Source organism: Malus domestica, chromosome 05 (genome assembly GCF_042453785.1).
Source record: "Malus domestica chromosome 05, GDT2T_hap1".
Taxonomy (NCBI): Eukaryota; Viridiplantae; Streptophyta; class Magnoliopsida; order Rosales; family Rosaceae; genus Malus; species Malus domestica.
The window spans coordinates 9440665-9463899 of NC_091665.1; the positions used below are offsets into that span (position 1 = coordinate 9440665).

Consider the following 23235-nt stretch of genomic DNA (forward strand, 5'->3'; position numbering starts at 1 on the left):
TAAGGTTTGCCTGACATGATCTTCCTTGATCCTTGTTTTGTTAGAGGCAGCCAATTCCTCTTTTAGGCTTAATCCATGTCATTCTCATCTGCTGCTGTGCCTGTACAATACCCAAATCAAACCAAATTCAGCCTGACCATAAATAAAATGAATTAAAAAAGCAATTACGTGTAATTTTGTCACAGGTAATTGCTCTTGAATAATGACACAAATAATAACAGAAACTGAAGTTTGCCGCGTTTTATACGTCCAAAAAAGCAACAAAAAAAAAAAAAAAAAAAAACATCCAAACCGGCTTTTCCGCGGCAGTCTGTGGAACTGGAAACCGGAGGCATAAAATTACATCACTGACATTCCTCCCCCTCTATCTCTCTCTCTCCTCTCGCTCTCTCGTTCGAGACCTCATTTCCTCCTCTCACCGCGTCGATTGGAATGGAGAGCTTAACCTCTCTCTCAGAGCCCCGCATTGAAGCTCTCGATCCCGACCCCACCACCGCCACCAGCATTACGGGTAACAAGTTGATCCCCAACAAAAATAAGGAGGAGGAGTTGACAGAGATGATCGTGTATCTGTAATTGTATAACAGCTGCTGTGCATGCGCGTACTTCTTCCATTGGATTATATTAAATGGAGAACATCGCGGCGCAGCTGAAGCGGGGCATATCACGGCAGTTCTCGATGGGGTCGCTGCGCCGGAACCTCAGTCGCCAGTTCTCCCGCCAATCCTCGCTCGACCCCAGGAGGAACAACTTGCGCTTCAGCTTCGGCAGGCAGTCCTCCCTCGACCCCGTCCGCCGCAGCCCTTCCCACGACGATGACGACGACGTCGATCTCTCCGTCCCCGAGAATCTCGACTCCACCATGAACCTCCTCAATCAAGGCGTCGAGGACCTCCTCAATCAAGGATGATGAATCAGTTTAATTATCCTTTCCATTAATTCTCTCTGTTAATCTGTTTGTTTAAATTAATCAAATTTTAATCAGATTATTATGATTGTAAATAGAATATGCTTACAGGTTCGTATTTGTGATATTATAATGTGGGAGATTGAATATTTCAAATTGAATGTGGACAGGCAGCTGCAGATGCTAAGTATTTACGGGAATACGGAAGTTTACAATATTCTGAAATCCCGTGGAGCCAAAGTTCCGGTCGTCCGATCAGCTTCTTTCTTCCTCTCGGATTGAAAAATTTAGCCTGTCTGCAGGTGGAGATTAATACATTTGTTGTGTTCTCTTTGTTTTTATTTTCTACAAATTCAGGAAGGCACCAATGACTGTTGTGAATCCTCGAGAAGTTCCAGAGTATGAGCTCAATCCGTTAGAGCTTCAAGTTCGAAAGAGTGACGGTATCACAAAGGTTGTCCCTTTTCTCCTTTTCTCCACCATTTGTAGATTTCTGCTCTACTTTTCAATGTTCATGTATGCTTCGGTCTAGTAGTAGTATTTATGATGTCTCAAGTCTTCGGGTGATTGAAAGCAGTTTCTTTGTACTCAGGAAAATTGGAAGTCTGAGTCCCCTATTATTGAACTCCTATCAGGATGTGCATAATGTTGCAGATCGGCAAGACAATTAATGTGTGCTTTCTTGTTAAGACAGAGTGCTGATATATTTCTCCCTTTTTCTCAACGGGGATCGTATCAAGTGGCTAAATGGAATGGTACGAAGGTTTCTGTAAAGATACTTGACAAGGATTGCTATACAGACCCTGAAAGCATGTATGTACTCTCATCCCCTGAAAACCATTTAGGTGATGTTGTACTACCCCTTATTTCTAAAGTAGTACAATTTATGTAATCTTCTTGTTGTTTGAAATTGAATTGCTCCTTAGGTATTTGCAGAGCCATTAGTTCAGTGTGGGATGGCACATTTTTATGTTATAGACTTATATGGTTTTATGTTGCATTCTTTCTTCATATTTCCTTAAATCCTACAGTAATGCTTTCAAACATGAGCTGGAGTTGTTAGAGAAGGTTTGGCATCCTAATGTTGTTTAATTTGTTGGTGCCATTACCCAAAATATACCGATGATGATTGTTTCAGAGTATCATTCGAAGTAAGCTCTCTCTCTCTCTCTCTCTCTGCATATTTATTGAATGTGTGTGCGCGCACTCATATGCACTTAAATATCTTAACCATGACTTGGCAATGCTTTGATGGTGATATTTCAGGGTGACTTGGGAAGCTATCTTCAAAAGAAAGGGCGCTTATCTCTATCAAAAGCCCTAAGATTTGCTCTTGGCATTGCAAAGCATGTATATGTTTTTCTGCCAATTATTCTTTTAAAAACTTCCTCATTCAAATATAAATTCAGCATGCAAAAAATAAATAAATAAATAAAAGTTTTATGTTCAGATGACAAGCACATAAATTGTATCATATGGTTTATATATCTATGAGTACCTCAAGCATGTTCTTCCTTCTAACTGTCTAGCTAGGTTCAGCCAATTCACATTTATGACATTTTTCTTTTCTTATTCTTGTTACCAGGGGCGTGAATTATCTTCATGAATGTAAACCAGACCCAGTAATCCACTGATTTAAAGCCAAACAACCAAATGCACAAGTTGATGTAATTGGTATAATAATTGCCTATTAATATTTTTTTATGGTTCTAGTTGGGATGTACGGTTAATTAATATTTGAAATTTTGGTGAGGTGCCAGAAATATTTTGCTCGATAATGGAGGTCAACTGAAAGTAGCTGGATTTGGCTTGTTAAGATTGTCAAAAATCTCACCTGACAAAGCAAAACTAGCACGGCCTTGGGCTGACACTGACCTTTCAAGTAAGCTCTTGTACAACTGAATCACTTTCTTGCCTTGGATTCATCTCTCACGATCTGCACTCTATGATAAAATTATTCGGTCTTTACGAGTAGAAATATATTCATAATTAAAATTTTTGGATTCTGATTGTTGCTTAACTTATGCTCTTTGGGAAGGAAATTTTCTCTTCGACTCTATAGGAGCGCAAGTTCTTAATTTCTGGGAAAATCTAGAAGAATCCTTTTTGAATCATTTAATTAGACAAAAGCTGATCAATCTACACAAGTACTACATGCGTATTAGTGTATACAGGATGTGCTTGTTGCTCTCAAAACATTGTATATTTCTGTTTTTTGCAAAAAGAATACTATATCTACTCATCTGAAACTCGTCATCAGGACTAGAATTATAATTTGTCCTCTTTCATTCTATGTTTATATGTGGCACCTGAGATCTACAAAGATGAAATTTTCACCAGAAGTGTGGATGCATACTCTTTCGGTCTTATATTATATGAGGTACCTTTCATTTTCACTATCTTCATCGTGTTATCAAGTATAATTCATTGTCAGTTCAGCACTTCTAAATTAGTTTACTTTCCTGGGTTTCTAGAATATACAGTACATTGCTTTCTCAAGCTTACGCACTACACATAAACACTTTGCTGTGAACATAGCACTCTTGCAGACATTGACCTTTGAATTCATATTTTAAAACACCGATGGCTTGGGGGAATTTTGTGGATGGTTTTTTCTTTTTATCTTGTGTGGAAAAAAATTACGTTGCTGCTTATTATTTTGAAATAAGTAATAACTGGTCTTTGTGTGGTTTTGTTTTCTCATAGATGGTTGAGGGATTACAACCATTCGATCCCAAGCCTATGGAAGAGGCTGCGAAACTGATGTGTTTGGAAGGAAAAAGACCGCAGCTGAGGACCAAATCAAAAAGTTATCCCCCTGTAGTAAAAGAGTAAGTTTGATTTCAATACAAGTCACCGCATGGTCAACTGATTAACATGCGGTAACTTTTTCTCGTCGTATCTGAACGGGGAACTGTAATGCTTAATTGATGATGCTAAAATGATATGCATGCAGGTTGATTGAGGAATGTTGGAATCCAGAACCTGTTATGAGGCCAATTTTCTCGGAAATTATTGTACGGTTGGACAAGATAGTTTCAAATTGCTCAAAGCAAAGCAGGGATGGTGGAAAGACATGTTTAAGCTGCCTTGGTACGTCTATCATCTGTTTATCTTCTAAAGGTTCGTAGTATTTTCTCTCGCACACGGACAAGTTGTAGATTTCATTTTCTTACTGCACTGTAACGCATTCTATGATTTGATGATGTGCAGGAAGAAGAGGAGGCAGTCTTAGTTCCTTTGGAAAACGAATAGAGAAAAGGGCTTGGGCGTAGACTAGGTGCTGGGGCTTGACGTTGCAATGTAATTAATAATCAAGAGGGGGGCTTTGATAGGAAAAACATTCTCCTTTAAAAGCACACAACGTTAATCAACTTAATCCTAATGTTAAAAATATTTTGCGACTCCCTAAGAAAATTATCCCACGCAAATATGCTAGAATTTGAAATCATCAATCAAAGTAATCAACCTATGCCTCAGTCTCAGCTAATTTGTAAAAACTCTTTGGACAAGGTTTTGGGTTAAAAATAAAAAATAAAAAATAAAAAAACAAAGCGAAAATTAAGATAAAAATCTTCACAATAGAGAGAAGAAATTGCATAAAACAAAAACACTATAAGTTTGTCTTAAACTCTCACCATTGTTTTTTAATCTCATTCCATACCTTAAAATAATGAGAGTCCTACACCTTCTTGTGAGTGTCCAACACAAACATTTGTCTTGTTATTTTTTATTATGAGACAACAGTCGAGTTGTAAGACTTCAAAGATAAAATATATATGGGGCGGATCTATAGCACTTCCTTTTTTACACAATATATTACATACATTTTTGTGGGGCTCACGTCGTACTATTTTCAACAATCCGAACCATCTATCTTTTAGGTCTTCTCTCAAAATCATATCTACCGTAAATCATCCAAATCTGAAATCATATGACCGTTAGATTAAGGATTTAGGGTTTTTTTGTAGAATCGTATTTGTTCATAATGTCTTAATGGTCTTGGATTTGTCTAATTTTTTTTGTAAAAATGATCTATGAATGATGTTCTAAAAAATGAACGATTTGGATCGTTAAAATATATTACAAAGTGAGCCCACAAAAACATGCGTAAAAAATTATATAAAGTTGATAGTACTTAAGCAAGTGAAACCTAAACAAGTCCAAGAAAAGAACTTTGTAAGTTCTTTGCAAATCTAGGTTTTGCACTTTTACTTGACTTTGTCCAGGTAAGTCCAGTTGTCTTTATTGATTTTCAAGGTTTGTATATTTCTCATAAACTTTACAAGAGAGAGAACAAAGCTCTTATAAAGAGCCAGAGAACATATTACAAGATAGAGGACTTTTACCACTATCCACCACATGGTTTCTGCCCTAAGAAACCGTACACACCAAGGATTGAACAAATAACAATATACAATTAAGTAAATCCCAGATTTTAGGGAAAAATATTGACAAAAAGAAAAGTATGATTGAACAAGAAGTGAGATGACAAGTTGGAAAGTTTTAGCCATCACTTTAACCCTTGTAGCCATCACTTTAACCTTGTAGCCATCACTTTAACCCATAACTTAGCTATAGTGATGATTACAACTCATACTTGTGACTTTGATCTATTTCAACACTCCCCCTCAAGTTTGGATCGAGGAGATTGATTGATCCAAGCTTGGACAAAAGACCTTGAAACACGGCAGTCGCCAATGGCTTGGTGAAGAGATCAACAAACTGACAAGAACTCGAAGTGTAACGAGTTTGTATGATATTTGATTGAACCCTTTCACGGATGTAATGGCAGTCAACCTCGATATGCTTGGTCCTCGCATGAAAAATAGGATTAGAAGCTATATGCATGGCTGCTTGGTTATCACACATGAGAGTCATTGGTTGAGAGCTAGGAAACCCTAACTCAGAAAGAAGGCCTTTAAGCCAGATTAATTCACAAGCAGTAGTTGCCATAGCCATATACTCGGCCTCAGCACTTGATCGAGCAATCACACTTTGCTTCTTGCTTTTCCAACTTACTAGATTACCTCCAACAAAAATACAGAAACCAGTAGTTGACTTGCGATCCAAGGGGTTACCTGCCCAGTCCGCGTCAGTGTAACCAAGAATCTGAGTGTGAGCATTGTTTTGCATCAAAATACCATGTCCCACAGAACCTTTCAAGTACCGCAATATTCTCTTAACAACTTGCAAATGATCCATTGTTGGAGAATGCATAAATTGACTCACAAGGCTGACAGCAAAGGCAATGTTCGGCCTTGTTATTGTAAGATAAATAAGTCTCCTAACTAACCTTTGGTAGTAACTGATATCAGTGAGTGTTTCTCCATCCATGGTCATTTTGTGTTTGCAGTCAAGGGGTATAAAGGCAGGCTTGCAATCCAACATATCAGCTTCTTGAAGCAAATCGAGAATATACTTTCGTTGATTCAAAAACATTCCCTTCTTAGAAGTTGCCATTTCAATGCCAAGGAAATATTTGAGTGTCCCAAGATCTTTGATGGCAAACTTCTGCTTAAGGGTGTTCTTTAGTAACACAATTTCACTGGCATTATCACCAGTGACAATGAGATCGTCCACATAAATAAGAACCACTAAAGTTCCACTGGGACAAATTCGAACAAAGAGAGATGAATCTGCATTGCTTCTCTTTAAGCCAACTTCTTCAATAACTGAGCTCAACTTTAAATACCAAGCACAAGGAGATTTTTTTAATCTGTAAATAGATTTGTGCAGTTTGCAAACTAACTCGGGGTCACTGGATTGAGGATGACCAGGATGGAGTTTCATGTAAACTTCTTCTTCAAGTTCACCATTCAGAAATACATTTTTGACATCCATTTGATATAGAGGTCATGCATGGTTAATTGCAACAGATAACAACACTCGAATTGTGTTCATTTTAGCTACAGGAGCAAAGGTCTCCTTGTAATCTATCCCAAAAGTTTGAGTAAAACCACGAGCTATCAGTCTAGCCTTGTGTCTTTCCAAGGTGCCATCAGAATGGAACTTGGTTTTGTACACCCATCTACTTCCCACTGCTTTTTTTCCTGGTGGTAACTTGATAACACTCCACGTTCTATTGTCATCCAAGGCTTTCAACTCTTCATTCATAGCTTTCTTCCACCCATCTTGCTGCATTGCCTCCTGAAAACTTCTTGGTTCAGAAGCATTAGATATGGAATTGAGAAAGGCTGCATGCTTGGGTGCCACCCTTTAGTATGAAAGGTACTTAGCAACGGGATACATTGCATTGTAAGTCACATAATCCACAGCCTTAAAGGAGGTTGACGATTACTAGAAGGATTTTTTCTTCCTTGAGGTAAGACAGGTGATGATTCTGGGTTCTCAGGAGGTGAGTGAGATGTAGGTGACTGAATTGATGGTTCTAGCAAGATTTCCTCTTCATGACTTAGAGAATTCTCATGTTCTCTGTCAGTGGACATGGATATATTTTCCTCATTGGTTGTTGGTCTTGGTAAAGGGAAGATTTCGAAGGCATTCTCCCCCTGACTTAAACCCTCCACTGATTGTTCAAAGAAAGGTGTAGTCTCATCAAACTTTACATCCCTTGAGATAATGATTTTCCTTGAAGAAGGATTGTAACACTTGTAACCTTTTTGTGTTGAAGAATATCCCAAGAAAACACATTTGCTAGCTCTTGGGTCAAGCTTGTCACGGTGTATTGAAGCAACATGAACATAACAAGTACAACCAAAAAATTTCAAATGAGACAAGTCAATCTTTCTTCCTTTCAAGACTTCGTAGGGAGATTTTTGATCCAACACCCTACTAGGCAATCTATTGATCAAATAGGTAGCAGAAAGCACCCCTTGAGACCAAAACTTCTTGGGAACATTCATATGTAACATTAAGGCTCTAGTCTTTTCAAGCAAATCCCTATTTTTCCTCTCGGCCACTCTATTTTGTTGACGATTGCCAACACAACTTGTTTGATGGAATATCCTATGAGAACTTAAGTATTGAGACATGTTATTTGACATGTACTCAGTGCCATTATCAGACCTTAAGGTGTGAATATGACAATCAAAATGAGTTGTTACAAGTTTATGAAAATCTTTAAACACATTCATGACTTCACTCTTGCACTTTAAAAGGTACAACCAAGTAATCCTTGAATAATCATCCACAAAGGTTACAAAGTATTTATAACCATCAAAAGATTCAATTGTAGGTCCCCAGATATCTGAATGAACAAGTTCAAATAATTTACTAGCTCTAGACCTTGAGGAATTGAAAGGTAACCTAGTAGATTTGGAGAAGTGACAAGTATCACACTCCAAATTACCTTTACATATTGTGGGAAACAAAACGGACAAAACATGGTTTGAGGGATGAGCAAGACGATGATGCCAAATTAGTTATTCCTGAGAAGGGCTTGAGCTGACTTGAAGACTCTTAGGTTTTGAAAGATTCTTTGAAAGATAGTACAACCCATTTAGGAAGAAACCCTCACCAATCTTCCTCTTGGGGACTATGTCCTGAAAGACAACCTGATCAGAAGAAAAAATAGCATGACAATTTAGTTGTCTTGTGATTTTTCCTACTGGTAAAAGATGAAATGGAAAGGAAGGAACATACAAGGCTGATGACTCTATTTGATCAGAGATCAACTTAATTTTCCCTTTTCCAACAATTGAGACACCCTTACCATTTGCTACTGACACATGTGAAGAGTTTTTCATTTTTTCGAAGTCATATAAATGTGAAGATTTGTTTGTCATATGGTACGTGGCTTCTGAGTCTATTATCCAATAATCATGCACAAGACTAGCATTTAAAGCAGTGGAGAACGCTTTCAATATACCTGGAATTTGTTTACTTGAGCCTCCATGATCAGAATCAGCAAGAAACCCAACAAATTTGCTCAGCAAGGCAATAGGGCTTTCAATTTCAGTTCCAGTTGTATTCTCTAGATCTCCACTTCTTTGTCTCCCTTGTAAATAGACAGCAAACTCGTTGATCAAGTTCACTGGATTAGAAGTAAAGTCAAGAAAGCTTTCACTTGAGGAAGGAAGAGCAGCTAAAGCTGCATGATTAGCCTTGTACAAGGATGGTTGTGAGTTTCTCTGGAGCCCCTTGTTCTTTTGGAAGTTTGGCTTGAGCTCAGGATGTAAAATCCAACATTTGTCAATGGTGTGTCCACCATAGTTGCAATGTTTGCACTTCAGGTCAAACCTTTTGCCCTTGTCTCTTCTATCATCCGAGAACTTGTGGTTTGAAAAGTATGCCCTAGACTCAGGCAATATGTTTTTGGTTTCAAGATTCATCACTTTCCTTCGAGTTTCTTCATGTTGAATAATGGCACATACACTTGAGAAGGAAGGTAGCTCACTGTTCATCAAAATGTGACTATGTAGATTTTCATAGTCTGAGCTAAGACTAGCCAAGAGTTGAAAAATCTTATCTTCTCAGCTTTCTTCAGAAGCACGGAAGCATCTGTGGTGTGAGGCCTGTATACATCATTTTCAAGAGACGGGCTATGTGGTGCGTTTTTAATTACGACTTCTTTTATTTTACATTTTTTAATTTTTGCTAACGTTTATTTTTTTTTTTTAATGTTCTTTAAGTAGTACAACTAATACATTTATTTTTTGTATAATAGAAAATCCATGTTTTCTTTTTTCACAAACGACTATGGTGGAGAAGAGTCAGTCGGTGCTTCTGGAGTCTGCCTCCCAGCTTCCCTCGGACATGCTGATCGAGTCTGTGGATCCCCCTGAGGATGCAAGGTTTCACATCTTGACAGAGATGTTGGACCAGACTTTGGTTAGAGGCCAGGGACATATTGTCGGGGATGGGAAATGCCAGGCGGCAGGGGAGTGGAGCCTCATCATCCTCACAGTTAAAGGGCCAGGTTACGAATTTGACGCAGAAAGTCGCTGGCCTGAGGAGTGAGCTCACATCATACAAGTCTCAAATGTCAATGCTTGTACAAGCCCTTAGTTCCTCCGGAATACATCTCCTTAGTTTTTCTGCACCATCGCCCTCAAAGCCCTTCCACACCGAGCATGCACAACAATCAAGCCCGTCGACCTCCAACCTCGTCCCCAACCCCACCCCCTACCAGTAGCAAGATTACCAAGCACCTCAGAACGACTTGCCTATTGATTATTCTGCTTTTTTTTTTTCATAGTTTTGTTCCCGCTTTCTTTTAAAACTTTGTATTTGTATGTACATTTTTTATTTATTAAAATCCTTCTTTTTTTTTTGTCATTTGTATGAAATATTATTCTTTTAATATTCCTTTTATTCTATTTATTTATTTATTTATTTTAAATTCCACTTGGGCGACGCCTATTGGTTGTCGTGCAAAATTACGCGCGTCTTACAAGTTTCGTTGCGCAAATTTTTTAGAGACAAATTTCTGACATCCCCAGAAATTTGTTGTCACAAAGCACACTTGTACCCTTTTATATCGTACGACGAAAGCCTTTGTCTGTATAACTTTAGCGCGACGAATATCAAAGCGTCGAGTGATTGTTTATAAGCGCGGCGAATTTGTACTTATTCGTCACGCAAGTTTTTTTTCATGGCCTTTGTGCGACAAATTATGAGCGACGATTGGTGCGTCGCCAAAATTTTTGTGCGACCTAAAATTGCTTTGCGCGACAAAGTCTTCCTTGTCGCACAAACTGTTTTATTAGTAGTGATTTGTGATTGATTTCCTTTATGATTTGCATTATCACATATTGTATGTATATATACATTACACCAATTGACTTTGTAAAGACATAGAAGGCAAGTATTTAGAATACAATACAACAGTATAGACAAAGGAAGAGTGATTCGTGTAGTGCAGCAAATCACGTCCTAATGACATATTTATCTACTTAATTTGCTGGACCTGTAGTAATATCTTCAGTATCAACATCCATGAAGTTGAAGAACATATAGCACTTTTCTGAAACAAAATTAATTTACTGATTAATTTAAATTTAAATAATGATAATCATATCAACATTCGGCTTTCACATTACATTAAACGTATATAGTCAAGTCACACGGTAGAAGATTGTTGAAATAGATCAAAGTCACAAGTATGGGTTGTAATCATCACTATAGCTAAGTTATGGGTTAAAGTGATGGCTACAAGGTTAAAGTGATGGCTACAAGGGTTAAAGTGATGGCTACAACTTTCCAACTTGTCATCTCACTTCTTGTTCAAGCATACTTTTCTTTTTGTCAATATTTCTCCCTAAAATCTAGGATTTGCTTAATTGTTTATTGTTATTTGTTCAATCCTTGGTGTGTACGGTTTCTTAGGGCAGAAACCATGTGGTGGATAGTGGTAAAATTCCTCTATCTTGTAATATGTTCTCTGGCTCTTTATAAGAGCTTTGTTCTCTCTCTTGTAAAGTTTATGAGAAATATACAAACCTTGAAAATCAATATGGTATCAGAGCAGTGACCACAGTGGCCTGTCTCTGCATATCGTCTTCTTTAACCTCTTTGTTTTTCCATTGCTGTTTCAAATGGTTGAGGAAAATCCTCTTAGTCTTGATACTGCAAGCTTTAGTGTTTCACCCACTTCAAATTTTACCGAAGTAGAAGTTAATCCAAATCAAAGACTCAGTTCAGTTTTGCTGAATGAGTTCAACTATCTTCCATGGTCTCGAGCAGTTTCACTTGCTCTCGGTGGAAGATCAAAGCTTGGCTATGTAAATAGAATCATTTAGGCACCTGAAATTTCATCACCTTTATATGGGACATGGCTATGCAAGGATTAACTTGTCATGTCGTGGCTTCTCAACTCCATGGAGAGGAAGCTAGCTGAGATATTCAGCTATTTAGAGTCTTCCTTCCATCTTTGGAACAATGTTTGCGAGATGTATGGGAATCAAAACAATGTTGCCCAGATTTTTCAACTAAAAAGGGAGCTTGCAGGTTTGCAACAAGAAAGTAAGTCTCTTGTCGGTCCTCGAACTTTTTCAGGCAACCCTCCGCGAGAGCTACCTGCGGACCATCAAACTGCTGGAAATATTGGTGCAGGTCACTCTTCCACTGCTTGTAGCTTTTAGAGAAGAGCCAATTGAGGTGCGCCAACATGTCCTCGTTCATATCCTCCAAATTGTAGTTTGTCTGCAATGTAACAAATAATATGAAAGTATTAGTAATAAAAAACAGTATTAAATATAAATATATAAATTTTACATGAAAAAGCATTAAAAAGGCGATGCTACTTACGAACAATTGATTGCACACCATGTTCTTCGTCTCCTCTAGCATCGCCTTCCAAGACTTCCACCGCATAGGGCAAAAGGTCCGCACGACATGCCCAATGTTGGGGGCCAATGTACTAGGCTGCTCCACCGTTGGTGTATCCGATTGTGATACGACCGTTGGTCACCTAGGTGACATTCACCGTCTTCAATTGCCGACAAGGTCCTCGCGTGTTTCTCTTGCTGCAAAGAAATGACAAAAAAAAAAAAAACATTAACCCAAAACTAATAACAAATCCTACTAAAATTTTGGCATAACCTCCCCTATAATTAAAACACTTCCCAAAACCCTAAAAATAACATAAACAATATATGTATCCAACACAATGATCACATACAGTTTAATAAAAGGTTCAGAAAGATGACAATGTTTTAATCCTTACATGACATAACTTAACAAATTGAACCTAAAATAACCCAATTCAGTTAACATGGGAATGAGGGATTGAATTAGGATTGTATACTTGGTCGTGTACCCGAGGCATCGGTTATGGATCCCGATGGCGACATCTGGTCTAGAGTGCGGGGACGCTGGTGAGTACGCCGGGTGCTAACAGGTAGCGCCACCGAAGAAGTAGACGATGCCTGCACCTGTGGGACTAAAGGACCAACTGGGTCAATCGGATTCACCTGCCTATGGTTCATCTCTGCTGGAGCAGTGGCGGCAGTAGTAGGTAGTTGTCAGACTAGGTATAAAAGTCATAGCCCTCCGGGTTCTAATGAGATGTGACATTTACAAAATTGGAAATAAATTTGTTAGGTGCTTAGATTCCTGTTTCAAACATAGTGAATCCATATATTAAGATTTTATAAGTGAGAGGAAAAAAAAGGATCAACAACACCAAGAATAAAATTTTATTATAAAAGATACACCCATTACAAATGATCACATCCCCTCACTAGATATATGCCCACACAAGCCTAAATTAATGGTTCATCCAAATTTACAATTATACTCGCAAATGCTTTAAGCATCCAGGAGTTCTACAAGCAGAACATATGTCAGTTTATATCGTTACTTTTTTTAAGAATACATAAATAAATTAATTAAAACAACACCATTCTAGAATATAGAGAAGGTTACTTAGTGCAGATAATAGTTTAATCTTTCTTTGTACTTATGCATGGAATTGTCAAGCTATGAATGTTCTCTAGCTGGACCTAGAGGTCAAAAATCTTGGTGTGTCTTGTTAAATCACGAGGCCTAGAGGCAGTCGATTGTCGTGAGGTTTATCCTTGCATGATTGGTCGATTAGTGAGCGTTTTGTGGTCAACCAGGATGAGCGAGGTGTGGCATGCATTGGTTAGGGTTTCCTCGTGGACTAGGGCTTGATCTTGTGGGCAAGAAAGCCTAGGGTTTAGCGTGCTAGGGCTTGCAAACCCTTAGCCATGTTTAGGAGAGCCGCACCTTGGGGAAAATGGAAGCTGAGGTGGCTTCGGTGGGCATTGTCGTTAGTCTCATGGGGGATGGGACTGGTATCATGGTGGTGATAGATGGCACCATAACAACGATGGTGGCTCGAGTCGCTCCTCCTTTCACAGTGTCGGTGGCTCGAGTTTTGTCGTTCCTTGTAGCATGACGTAGAGTCGTAGGTGTAACAACCTGAATAATTTAACATATATGGTTATGTGGAAGATTTTATCGATAAGTGGAAATGACGAAAATGCCCTAGGGGCTAAACGTAATTTTACGAGGAAGTATTTTACCTTCGTATATTTTGTCATGTTTCTTGTAATATTTGGATAAAGTTCGATCCTACGAGTGCGTAGGCGAAAACCGTTCGTGAAACAGAATTATAACGAAGAAATTAGAGATGTTTTCGTTGTGGAAAAAAAAAATTGGGGTTGAACCCTGCTAGGTGGCAGCAAGAAAGAGGGGAAATGAAGGATGTGGGAGAGAAAAGGAGGAAGGGAGAGGACCAATTGGCAGAGGAAGAAGGGAGAGAAAGGAGGGAGGTGAGGGAGCACCAGATCCTTTTGGATCCGTACAACCCGACCTGACCCCGTTCCTTGACCCGGCTCTAACTTCTCCGTCTGACGTCCATTCGAGGTGATTCCGGTGTCTATGGAAAGCTCTCGTCGAACCCAACATCCCTATGGTGGGTTAAATTTCAAATTTTCTAACCCAAATTCACAAATCAAAGCCATACACCCACGGGTGCATCCGGTAGCTTTAACCTTTTTCCGGTGGCTCTTTTTAACCCAAATTTTCTAACCCAAATTCACAAATCGATGACCACCACCAAAAGACTCCTTTCAACCCTGGGAGCAAGGCCCAAGCCTTGGATGAGGCGTCAAAGTTTATTTTGGAGGCAAATCGACAACTACCCAAATCAAGGGTTCCAGCAGTTCAAGGGATTTTTCGGCCACTACCCGGCCGAATTGGACTTCAACCCAGGTATGAAAGTTGTTCCTCTCATTGAACTTTACAACTAGGGATGGGCAACGATTATGGTGGGCGGTTAACCGTGGTTATTTATCCATAATCGTTTATGCTCATATTTGCATAACCGTTTACCCGTTGAGTATTTGCCTAAACAGTTATACTCATACCCATAACCATTTATAAATGGTTAACCATGCCCATAACCATGTACCCATTTAAATGTAACCGTTTAGTACCCATTTACCCATTTACCATTTTTAACCCGTTTATCCTTTCTTTTTTACCATTTACCCATTTTTTATCTGTCTACATATTTTTTTAACAACTTGAAAATTAAAAAAGAAAAATTTGTCATTTGACAATCGAGGAGTCTACATATTTTTTCAACACAAATATAATATGTTTATATTTGTTCCACTTTGCTGCAGAAAATCTCATCTAAATGTTATGTTGGCATATGGATCTAATGGATCATACCCATCTGCATCATATATTAATTGTCACCAAAATTTGAACAACTGAATTAAACAAAAATCTTAGAGAGAGAGAGAGAGAGAGAGAGAGGGAGAGATAGCTTGTTGCTTACATGATAATCCGAAGGAGTTGATGAGAGAGAAGATGAAAAGCAAGAGTAGGTTCATCTTTTCTCCAAATTAAAAATTTTCAATTGCATTGCACTAGCATATATCCAAACACATGCAGTGAGATGATATATTCTCAAACTGGGACAAAGATCGCAGCCGGATCTCCCACACCAAGTCCTAAGGATCCGGAGATCCGAACTCTTAAAATTTGATCCAACGGCTACAAGTCCCTCAAACTGTGCTGAGTCTATATTATATTAACTATAGAAACCATGCATTATAGTCAATAGCATTGATTTAAGTTTTGTCTGATAAGGAACATAGTTTGTGTTAATAACCGTTTAAGTTTATAACCGCGGTTAATACTCATAACCACCCATTTAAATTTCAAAGGTAAACGGTTATACCCATAATTGTTTATTTATCTAAACGATTACCCATAACCGTAACCATGAAATTTAAATGGGCGGATAACCTCGGTTACCCATAACCAATGGGTATTTGCCCATCCCTATCTACAACCCTCTAAAATTTGGTAATTTTTAAAGTTCGTCGGAATTTGGGGTTTCCGTTCGCTGGAAACCGCCACGTACAGCGACGCATGGCCAGAGGGCCGATGCTGCTTTTTTAAACTAATTTTGATATTCTGAATCCATATTTGAAATGCATTTGGTGTGATTCATTTGTTTGAACCTAGTTAGTGATTATTAGTCACTTGAATTTTTTTCAAAAATGAGTTAGAAATTGAATTTGTGAACTACAAATGACTTGATCCATTCATAGGGTACGTAAGCAGTCTAACGAGGAGGTTAGATGCATCCATAAACTAAACAAAATGATTATTTATTTTAGTGTGGTTAGTTAGAATTATAATTAACCATTATTTTTATTGTGGCCTACCTGTGTGTTTGGTTTCTAAATTGAAAATTTTGGGATGTTACAGTAGGTGTCGTAGGTGGGGCCAATGGAATTGGTCCAACCTTGCAATATAGAGAGCCGAACTTGGTGGTGGTGCCACCACCATTTTGATGTTCCTACTCGATAATCTTCGTGTTTCCACCAATTTTGAATTAAAGAAGATACTGATGAATGAAGTTTTATGTTTAGAATTTTGTTTTTGCAATTGTTTTTCAAGAACTCTCAATGAAAGCACCAAGTTTTGGGAGCACACTTTCGTTGCAAATTGAATTGCTGAAAACTTACACAAATGAGGACAAGAGAAAAACGAAGTCAGGCTAACACTAGTGTAGGTTTAGACAAAGGGTATTTGATGCCTAAGTCAGAAAGGCTATAGGAAGTGATAAGAGTGTGGTGAGAGTTCTTGATTACTGGGATAAAGTGGCTAGCTTGGCTATTTATAGAGAATTGAGGAGTTAACCCTAGCATCCAAGTTCGTTGAACTTGTTAGCAAAGTGTTACCTGGTCTGCACACCAATGGAAAAGTGTTCCTCTAAGATTCAAGGAATATGTTTTGGAAAGTCTTGTCATGCTAAGAGACTGACAGGTAAACTCATTACATATCAGGGTAATCTGCATAGTCACATGGCGATCAACTTTAAATGTATGTGATGAATTGAGCTTGGGGCATGTTGATTGTGGGCTCTTAAGGCCTTCATAGAGAATGTGGCCCATTAACGCGTTAAGGTTTGACTAACAGTCTGTGTATTCCATCAATGATAGAGTAGTTATTTTTTCTAAGTGGTACCATCGGGTGTTTTTATTGATCGGGATATTTTTATGTTCCCACACATACATTGTGGGAGCATACAACAGTTGATGAAGAGACAAAGAAGGAATAGTGAAATCCTTACATGAAATATTTCAAAGTAAAGAAAATAAAATGCAAAGATCATCATGCTAATAACATATTATAAACAGACAAATGATAGAGAATTTTTTCTAGAGATTCAAGTAACACGAGCGTGGTGAATCACTCTATTCATCTTCTGTACAAACGTTATTTAAAAAAAAAAAATTAAATAAATACATAAAGTGGGCAGGTCCACATGAATCGACTTTAAATGGACCGGGGCCGGAAGAAAATTACTAAAGGAGGATGGAGATTAAAATGACATACTCATTACGGTGAGTTCAATATGGTCATTTTCGTCATTTGAGGAGAACCTTTTATTGGTGGACCGACTGAAATGCCCTTACTACGCGCCACACGGCCCAGCTTCATTGGGTGAAAGAGCGGAATAACTGGAATGCACGCTGTACAGGATAACTCCCTCCTGGAAAAGCTAGGGTACTCTGCAACTTAGCGGGAAGAAACCCTTCTCGATTGCACCACAGAAGGAAGAGATTCTTACAAGGACATGAACAATGGTTCCTCTGCCAAAATGCACGGTCCTGATCAACCTGAAATAAGTGGGTCCTCCCCCAAATCCCTGCGCACCAAAATGGGCAAACCGGAAGACAGTGAAAAGAAGGTAACTTTCTTGTTCAATTTCAAAATTTTACAATCACCCACTTCATAATTCACCAAAACAAGGTTACCCAGATACCCAGAAGTGCTTTTGGAAATAGTTCTGATCCTCAACTTCAAGACTCTGTTTTGAGATTGATTTGATTTGATTTTCCCACATATTGTTTCATTTGTATAATGTGTTGATTGCCCTGTTATGGATCATGAGAGTCGGCATTGTTTAAAAAAAAAAATTCAAAAAAATCGTTTCAAAATTGTTTTTTGATTTTGGATTGTTGCCCATCATTCTGATCACCGGAAAATTGTCAAAAAAGCTTTGAGCATATGCTAATACTATGAGTCTATGTTTAGAACTTAAATTGTAGTTTTTTTTTTCATTGTTTTGCTTTTCATGTAACTTTGTGTAGATTTTTCTTAAGAATCCCAAAGATGTTGAGATTAGTGTTCCGATAGTGTATGGCAATATTGCATTCTGGCTCGGTAAGAAGGCGAACGAGTAAGTATTGCTTTATTGTCTTGTTGAATTACTTACATGAGGAATGGAATATGATAGTTAAGTTCGTGACATTTAACCAGGTACCAATCACACAAGTGGTCTGTGTACGTTCGTGGGGCAACCAATGAGGATCTTGGAGTGGTGATAAAACGTGCTGTTTTTCAGTTGCATTCCAGTTTCAGTAATCCCACAAGGGTGGTTGAGTCACCACCATTTGAATTGTCAGAATGTGGCTGGGGTGAATTTGAAATTGCCATTACGCTTTTCTTCCACGGTGATGTTTGTGATAAGCCATTAAACTTGTGAGTTGCTTTGAATAATAAATTACGTGATTTACTTGGTACTTGGCTATCCAATTTTGTGTTTGATGCTGTCTATGTTCTTTGCATTTGTACCAAGTCCTCGACAATGGAATAGTAGATTTAAACCTAGTTTGACCGAAGCAACTTTGTCTTTTAATTTCCAACGTCGATATGTTCATTGTCTATCTGAGTATTCACCAGAACCCTTGCAGCGACACATCCTGCTTTAATGTACCATATAGTTATGAAATGGGGAAATAAGATTTTACTTAACCTTCTAGTATGCTTAATTGGGAGATGAATTTTTCAAACAATGAGTTTGATTATTTATTACGTGCATTGGTATAATTTCACATTTGATTAGAAAAAACCAACAACCTGTTTTTCATTTTAACGTACATTTGGTACTATGCCTGCCCATCTTTGCAAGGAGAATTTGATCTTGAACTTTTTCACAGATTTCATCATTTGAAGTTGTACCCAGAGGATGAGTCCGGTCCTATGTCGACTAAAAAGCCTGTTGTTGTGGAATCATATGATGAGATTGTGTTCCCTGAGCCTTCAGAGGCTTTCTTAGCTCGTGTGCAGAATGAGCCAGCTGTTGTCTTTCCCAGACTACCTGCTGGCGTTGCTTTGCCTCCACCTGGTATAAATTATTTATGCTGTTGTGTCTGTAATTTCTTTTTATCATTTTGTGGATTGTAAAGTATTCCTTTTCATTGCTTGTAGTGCCAGTTGAGGATGCAAGTAAGAGAAAGAGAGGGGACACTAAAGATCATCCCCTATGCCAGTGGTTCACAAACTTTTCAGAAGCAGATGAGCTGCTACAACTTGCAGCAGCTCGTCAGCAGGTATGCATTACTTTATCTCATATTTTCTAGATATAATTTATGGAACTTGAAACTTTGTGATCATGAAGAGCTGTCAATAAGTCTGTATTTGTGGAAAAAAATTTACCATCTGTGGTTTCTTAGATTATGTACTGATGTATTTGTCCAGTTAATTTCTTTGTGCTGAATCCTTTTGCAATTTATTGCATATATTAGTGTCTAGGATTCTAAAATCTTATGTGCACTCAAACTCCAAAGATAAATATAATTATTATTATTAGAAGTATTTCACCCTTCTCATTTATGTATTGAATGGAATTCTATCCATATTTTGCAGTCATGTCTTTAGCGCAACTTTAGATGTATATTTGAGAATTATGAACTCTAAAATCATCATTATACGTTAGTGTAGAAAACATCAAACATGAGCCCAGTATGCTTAGAGAAAATGAATAGGGCGGCTTCATGTTCTAAGAGCTGTAAAGCGATTTCGTAGAAAAATTGTGAGTATGATATTGTTGTGCGTCAATCAAAAACATTTAGCCGATAGACGGTAGCTCTCAATCTGGTCAATCATGTAGTGTGTAAACTAGTGTAATAATGTCTAATCTAACAGATGTTTAAATATCCCAAGAGATATAGGGGTATGATGTTTGAATCCTAGGGCGTGCTCTGTAAACCCCAAAGACCAGCCAGCCATGTTTAGTAGGTCTGTGTTTAAATTGAACAGTCTTTGGTACTCAAATGCTGTAAGCTGGTCTGTGGAACTGATAATGCATTGAGAACACAGCCAGAATGAATAACAAATCAGCATGCTTTTTGCGTTAATGGATTGTAATGTCCATGGGTTCAGATGTAGAAAATGGTGAACCAAAATTGTACTTTAGAGCCAAGGCAGACCTAAAATAACATTCAAAACTAGTTCATATTTAAGTTGTTTTAACTATAAACTAATTCTTTAGTTTCCCAAACACATCCTAAGTATGTGTTGAATGGATTGACTGGGTTCTCAAATGAGTTAAGGGAGGACTACCTTTCTTCTTCCAATGAATTCTGATAACATGTTTCCAAACAGAGCAAAATGTATGCAAAGATCTGTAGTCATTCGATCATGGTATCGTTCTATGTTTATGTACACTACTAGGGAGAGTAAAAAAACAGGCTGGCAATTATGGCAGGCAAGTACGCACTGCTTTTTTGTAACCCTTGGTCTAATCAGAAGACTAATAGTCTCGTCGGTCGCCAAATTTCCACCAAAGTTTCTTTTTGAAGTGCGAACATGCCATATTGAGTTAAAAGCCCCCCCCCCCCCCTCGGGGACAAATCTCTCAGCTAGAAATGGAGCCAACCATCTTCCATGAAACATATCTGTATGGCGTTCAATGGAATGAATATGTTTTCTTTAAATTCTCCTTGGGCAGACTAATTTGTTGAGTTCTGCATAATTGTATGAGTTCTTACTGGTAATTCTCACGACTGCTATAGTGGTTGTTTAAATTATTCTGAAATTCGTGAACCAGCCTAAGCATCTGTGATAAATACCTAATTTTGTTTCTTTATGTTCATTGACTCATCACAATCAAATTTCTTTGTGATTTCATTGTTATTAACCATTGAAATCTGAAATAAGTTGGAATTGAGTAGGTTATTAATCCTGAAACTAGTAAGGATTTATTAAGATGAATCACATGTTGTAGAGATCTGAACATATTTGATGTTTATGCATTAGTAGGCAGTAATGTATACCATAAGCTTGGTTACTCTAGTTGAGATAACAAAATTACTTATCGTGATAGAAAATGCTCAAGGAACTATATTAACCTCAGGTTTCAAATGCCATTGTATTAGGTTCAAGCTCATATTGCTAAATTCCGAAGAGAGATGACTCTTCTAGAGGGTAAGAATAAACAAGTGAATTCTGTCTCCGACCAGTGACTGTACATTATCCTGCAGATTTATGAAGATTCCAGTTCCAAATTGGTTCCGTGGTAGATACATTCGAATTACTCGCAGCAGATGCACATGATGGCACACAAATGTAGTGCCTACATGTATATTCTCAGCTATGGCGAGTTATTGTACCTTCTCATTTTCTTTTTTGTTTATCTCTCTTTTACGTAAATTTGTTGTCTTGTTCATTTGCAATGAGGCATCCATCGGTAAACGATTTAAAGGAGGAACGTAAAAGGTGTATCTTTTAATATATTTTATGCCAAGAAAAGAGAGAATTTTGGTTTACTTTGACACTTATTATTGATTGTTCAACTTGTCTGTGCTAGTAATCTGAAAGTACATATGAAGAGAATATAGTAGGTATGAAATTTGAGGTGCATTCGGAACTACGATATCATCTGAATCAATTTTATTTTTCAATTCTAAGTGTTCTATGAGGAGCCATTCTTAACTCTCACTCCCTCACAGAGTTCTTGTCAAAGTTTGCTGAGGTAGGTCCAAACTAATCATTATCTTCATAGTTGCATATGCCCGGCTGAATCTAGGCTTCTTATAGAGTAGGTAGTGCTCATTTTCTCATAGATAGGGCACACCTCATTTCTAGCTATATGTCAACTTCAATGTCATTTCCCATACTTTACAGTGTTTCTACGAGAAAAACTTCGGTGCAGGCACAGATAGTCGCTTTGGCAACAGCCGCGACACCAATCTTTGACAGCCTTCTGTAGCACTTGTCGCCAGCCTTCAACAGCACCGCTGTAGCCCCCCAGCGACAGCATCGCAACACCCAGAGACTGCGCCGTCGCCAACACTCCCACAAATACCCAATTTTTATGGCTAGAGTTTCTGATTTATATATATATATATATATATTGTATGTGTATGTTGTCTGCGTGCATTGTTATACTTGTACTCTTTTCTTTTCATCCTATTATATAATATATATATATATGTGTGTGTGTGTGTGGTGTGTGTGTATTTATAATATACGTTGTGTGTGTATTTATAATATACGTATGTGCTAAGGGTGATTATTGTTAGTGTATATGAATTCACAGATCTTGATCTGAAGAAAGAAAGCTGGACGAAGAACAAACAAGAAACACAGAGAGACACAGAGGAAGCTGAATGGTTTCTTTTCTCTCTGTCAAGTTGCAGAGGAATATTTTCTGTGTATTTGAAAGAGCACGAACCACATGCTTTTTACATAACAGATGGCCTTAAACTTGGGACCACACATACACTACATTTCATCTTAGTCGCTCATCCATCTAATTACATGGATCAACCAACACATGGCACTCATGGCCTTTTACAAAACAGAACTTTACACTTGGCATTATTTTGCACAAGTGAATACACCAATTTAAACAATCTTATTCTAAACTTTTCAGCTCAACACTTATAATTCAACACTCCCCTTTAAGTTTTGAGCTGATTTCACTCCAAGCATTTCCCTGAGATAGTTGAACCGATCCTTTGTTAAAGCCTTGGTGAATATGTTTGCCACCTGCTCATTTGTTGGACAGTACACCAAATCAATTATCCCTTCCTGGAGTGCATTCTTGATGAAGTGATACCTTCTGTCAATGTGCTTGGTTTTTTGATGAAAAAATGGATTCTTAGTGATTGCAATTGCAGCTGTATTGTCACAGTGCACTGGAGTTGCTTCAGTTTGCATCTCACCAAAATCTTCAAGTACAAATCTAAGCCAAATGGCTTGAGCAGTTGCTTCAGAGGCACTGATGTACTCTGCTTCTGCAGTAGAGAGTGCTACACAATTCTGCTTCACAGAGGCCCACGAGAACACTCCACTGTCAAAAGAAAATGCATAACCAGAAGTGCTTTTGCTGTCATCAACAGATCCTCCCCAATCACTATCACAAAATCCGATTAACATTGCATTCTTTCCTTTTACATACTCCAGACCATAGTCTAATGTTCCCTTGATGTATCTAAGCACTCTTTTGGCTGTTCCAAAATGTTTGTTTGTAGGACAGTGCATGAATCGAGCTAGAAGGCTTGCAGCATACATTATATCTGGTCGAGTAGCTGTGAGATACAACAAACTGCCCACAATTCTTTGATACTGTTCCTCACTTG

At 38.1% G+C, this 23235-nt stretch overlaps 2 protein-coding genes and 1 pseudogene across 3 annotated transcripts; 2 read left to right on the top strand and 1 right to left on the bottom strand.

Annotated features, from left to right (window-relative positions):
- The first annotated feature begins 180 nt into the window (after positions 1 to 180).
- On the top strand, positions 181 to 4301 carry LOC114824765 (integrin-linked protein kinase 1-like; annotated as a pseudogene).
- A 1193-nt stretch (positions 4302 to 5494) lies between these two features.
- LOC139196045 (uncharacterized mitochondrial protein AtMg00810-like) lies at positions 5495 to 6751 on the bottom strand. Its single transcript, XM_070821707.1, has one exon. It carries the CDS (start codon positions 6749 to 6751, stop codon positions 5495 to 5497), a length of 1257 nt encoding a protein of 418 aa, XP_070677808.1.
- Positions 6752 to 17343: 10592 nt separating this feature from the next.
- Positions 17344 to 21417, top strand: LOC139196379 (transcription initiation factor TFIID subunit 14b-like). Of its 2 annotated transcripts, none has more exons than XM_070822237.1 (6): positions 17344 to 17555; positions 17959 to 18047; positions 18128 to 18349; positions 18808 to 18995; positions 19085 to 19200; positions 21028 to 21417. In XM_070822237.1, exons 1-6 carry the CDS (start codon positions 17442 to 17444, stop codon positions 21112 to 21114), a joined length of 816 nt encoding a protein of 271 aa, XP_070678338.1. In that variant the 5' UTR covers positions 17344 to 17441; the 3' UTR covers positions 21115 to 21417. The 2 variants fall into 2 exon arrangements, with proteins under 2 accessions (XP_070678338.1, XP_070678337.1); XM_070822236.1 differs by having other exon boundaries at positions 17349 to 17555; positions 19079 to 19200.
- Positions 21418 to 23235: the final 1818 nt, after the last annotated feature.

What these genes read in the sequence shown, in the direction of transcription:
- LOC139196379 (XM_070822236.1), top strand. Translation starts at nt 17,442, where the DNA reads ATGAACAATGGTTCCTCTGCCAAAATGCACGGTCCTGATCAACCTGAA. An exon ending in CGGAAGACAGTGAAAAGAAG is followed by an intron (nt 17,556 to 17,958) that starts GTAACTTTCTTG and finishes AACTTTGTGTAG; the next exon opens with ATTTTTCTTAAGAATCCCAA. An exon ending in TGTGATAAGCCATTAAACTT is followed by an intron (nt 18,350 to 18,807) that starts GTGAGTTGCTTT and finishes ACTTTTTCACAG; the next exon opens with ATTTCATCATTTGAAGTTGT.
- LOC139196045 (XM_070821707.1), bottom strand. Translation starts at nt 6,751, where the DNA reads ATGGATGTCAAAAATGTATTTCTGAATGGTGAACTTGAAGAAGAAGTT.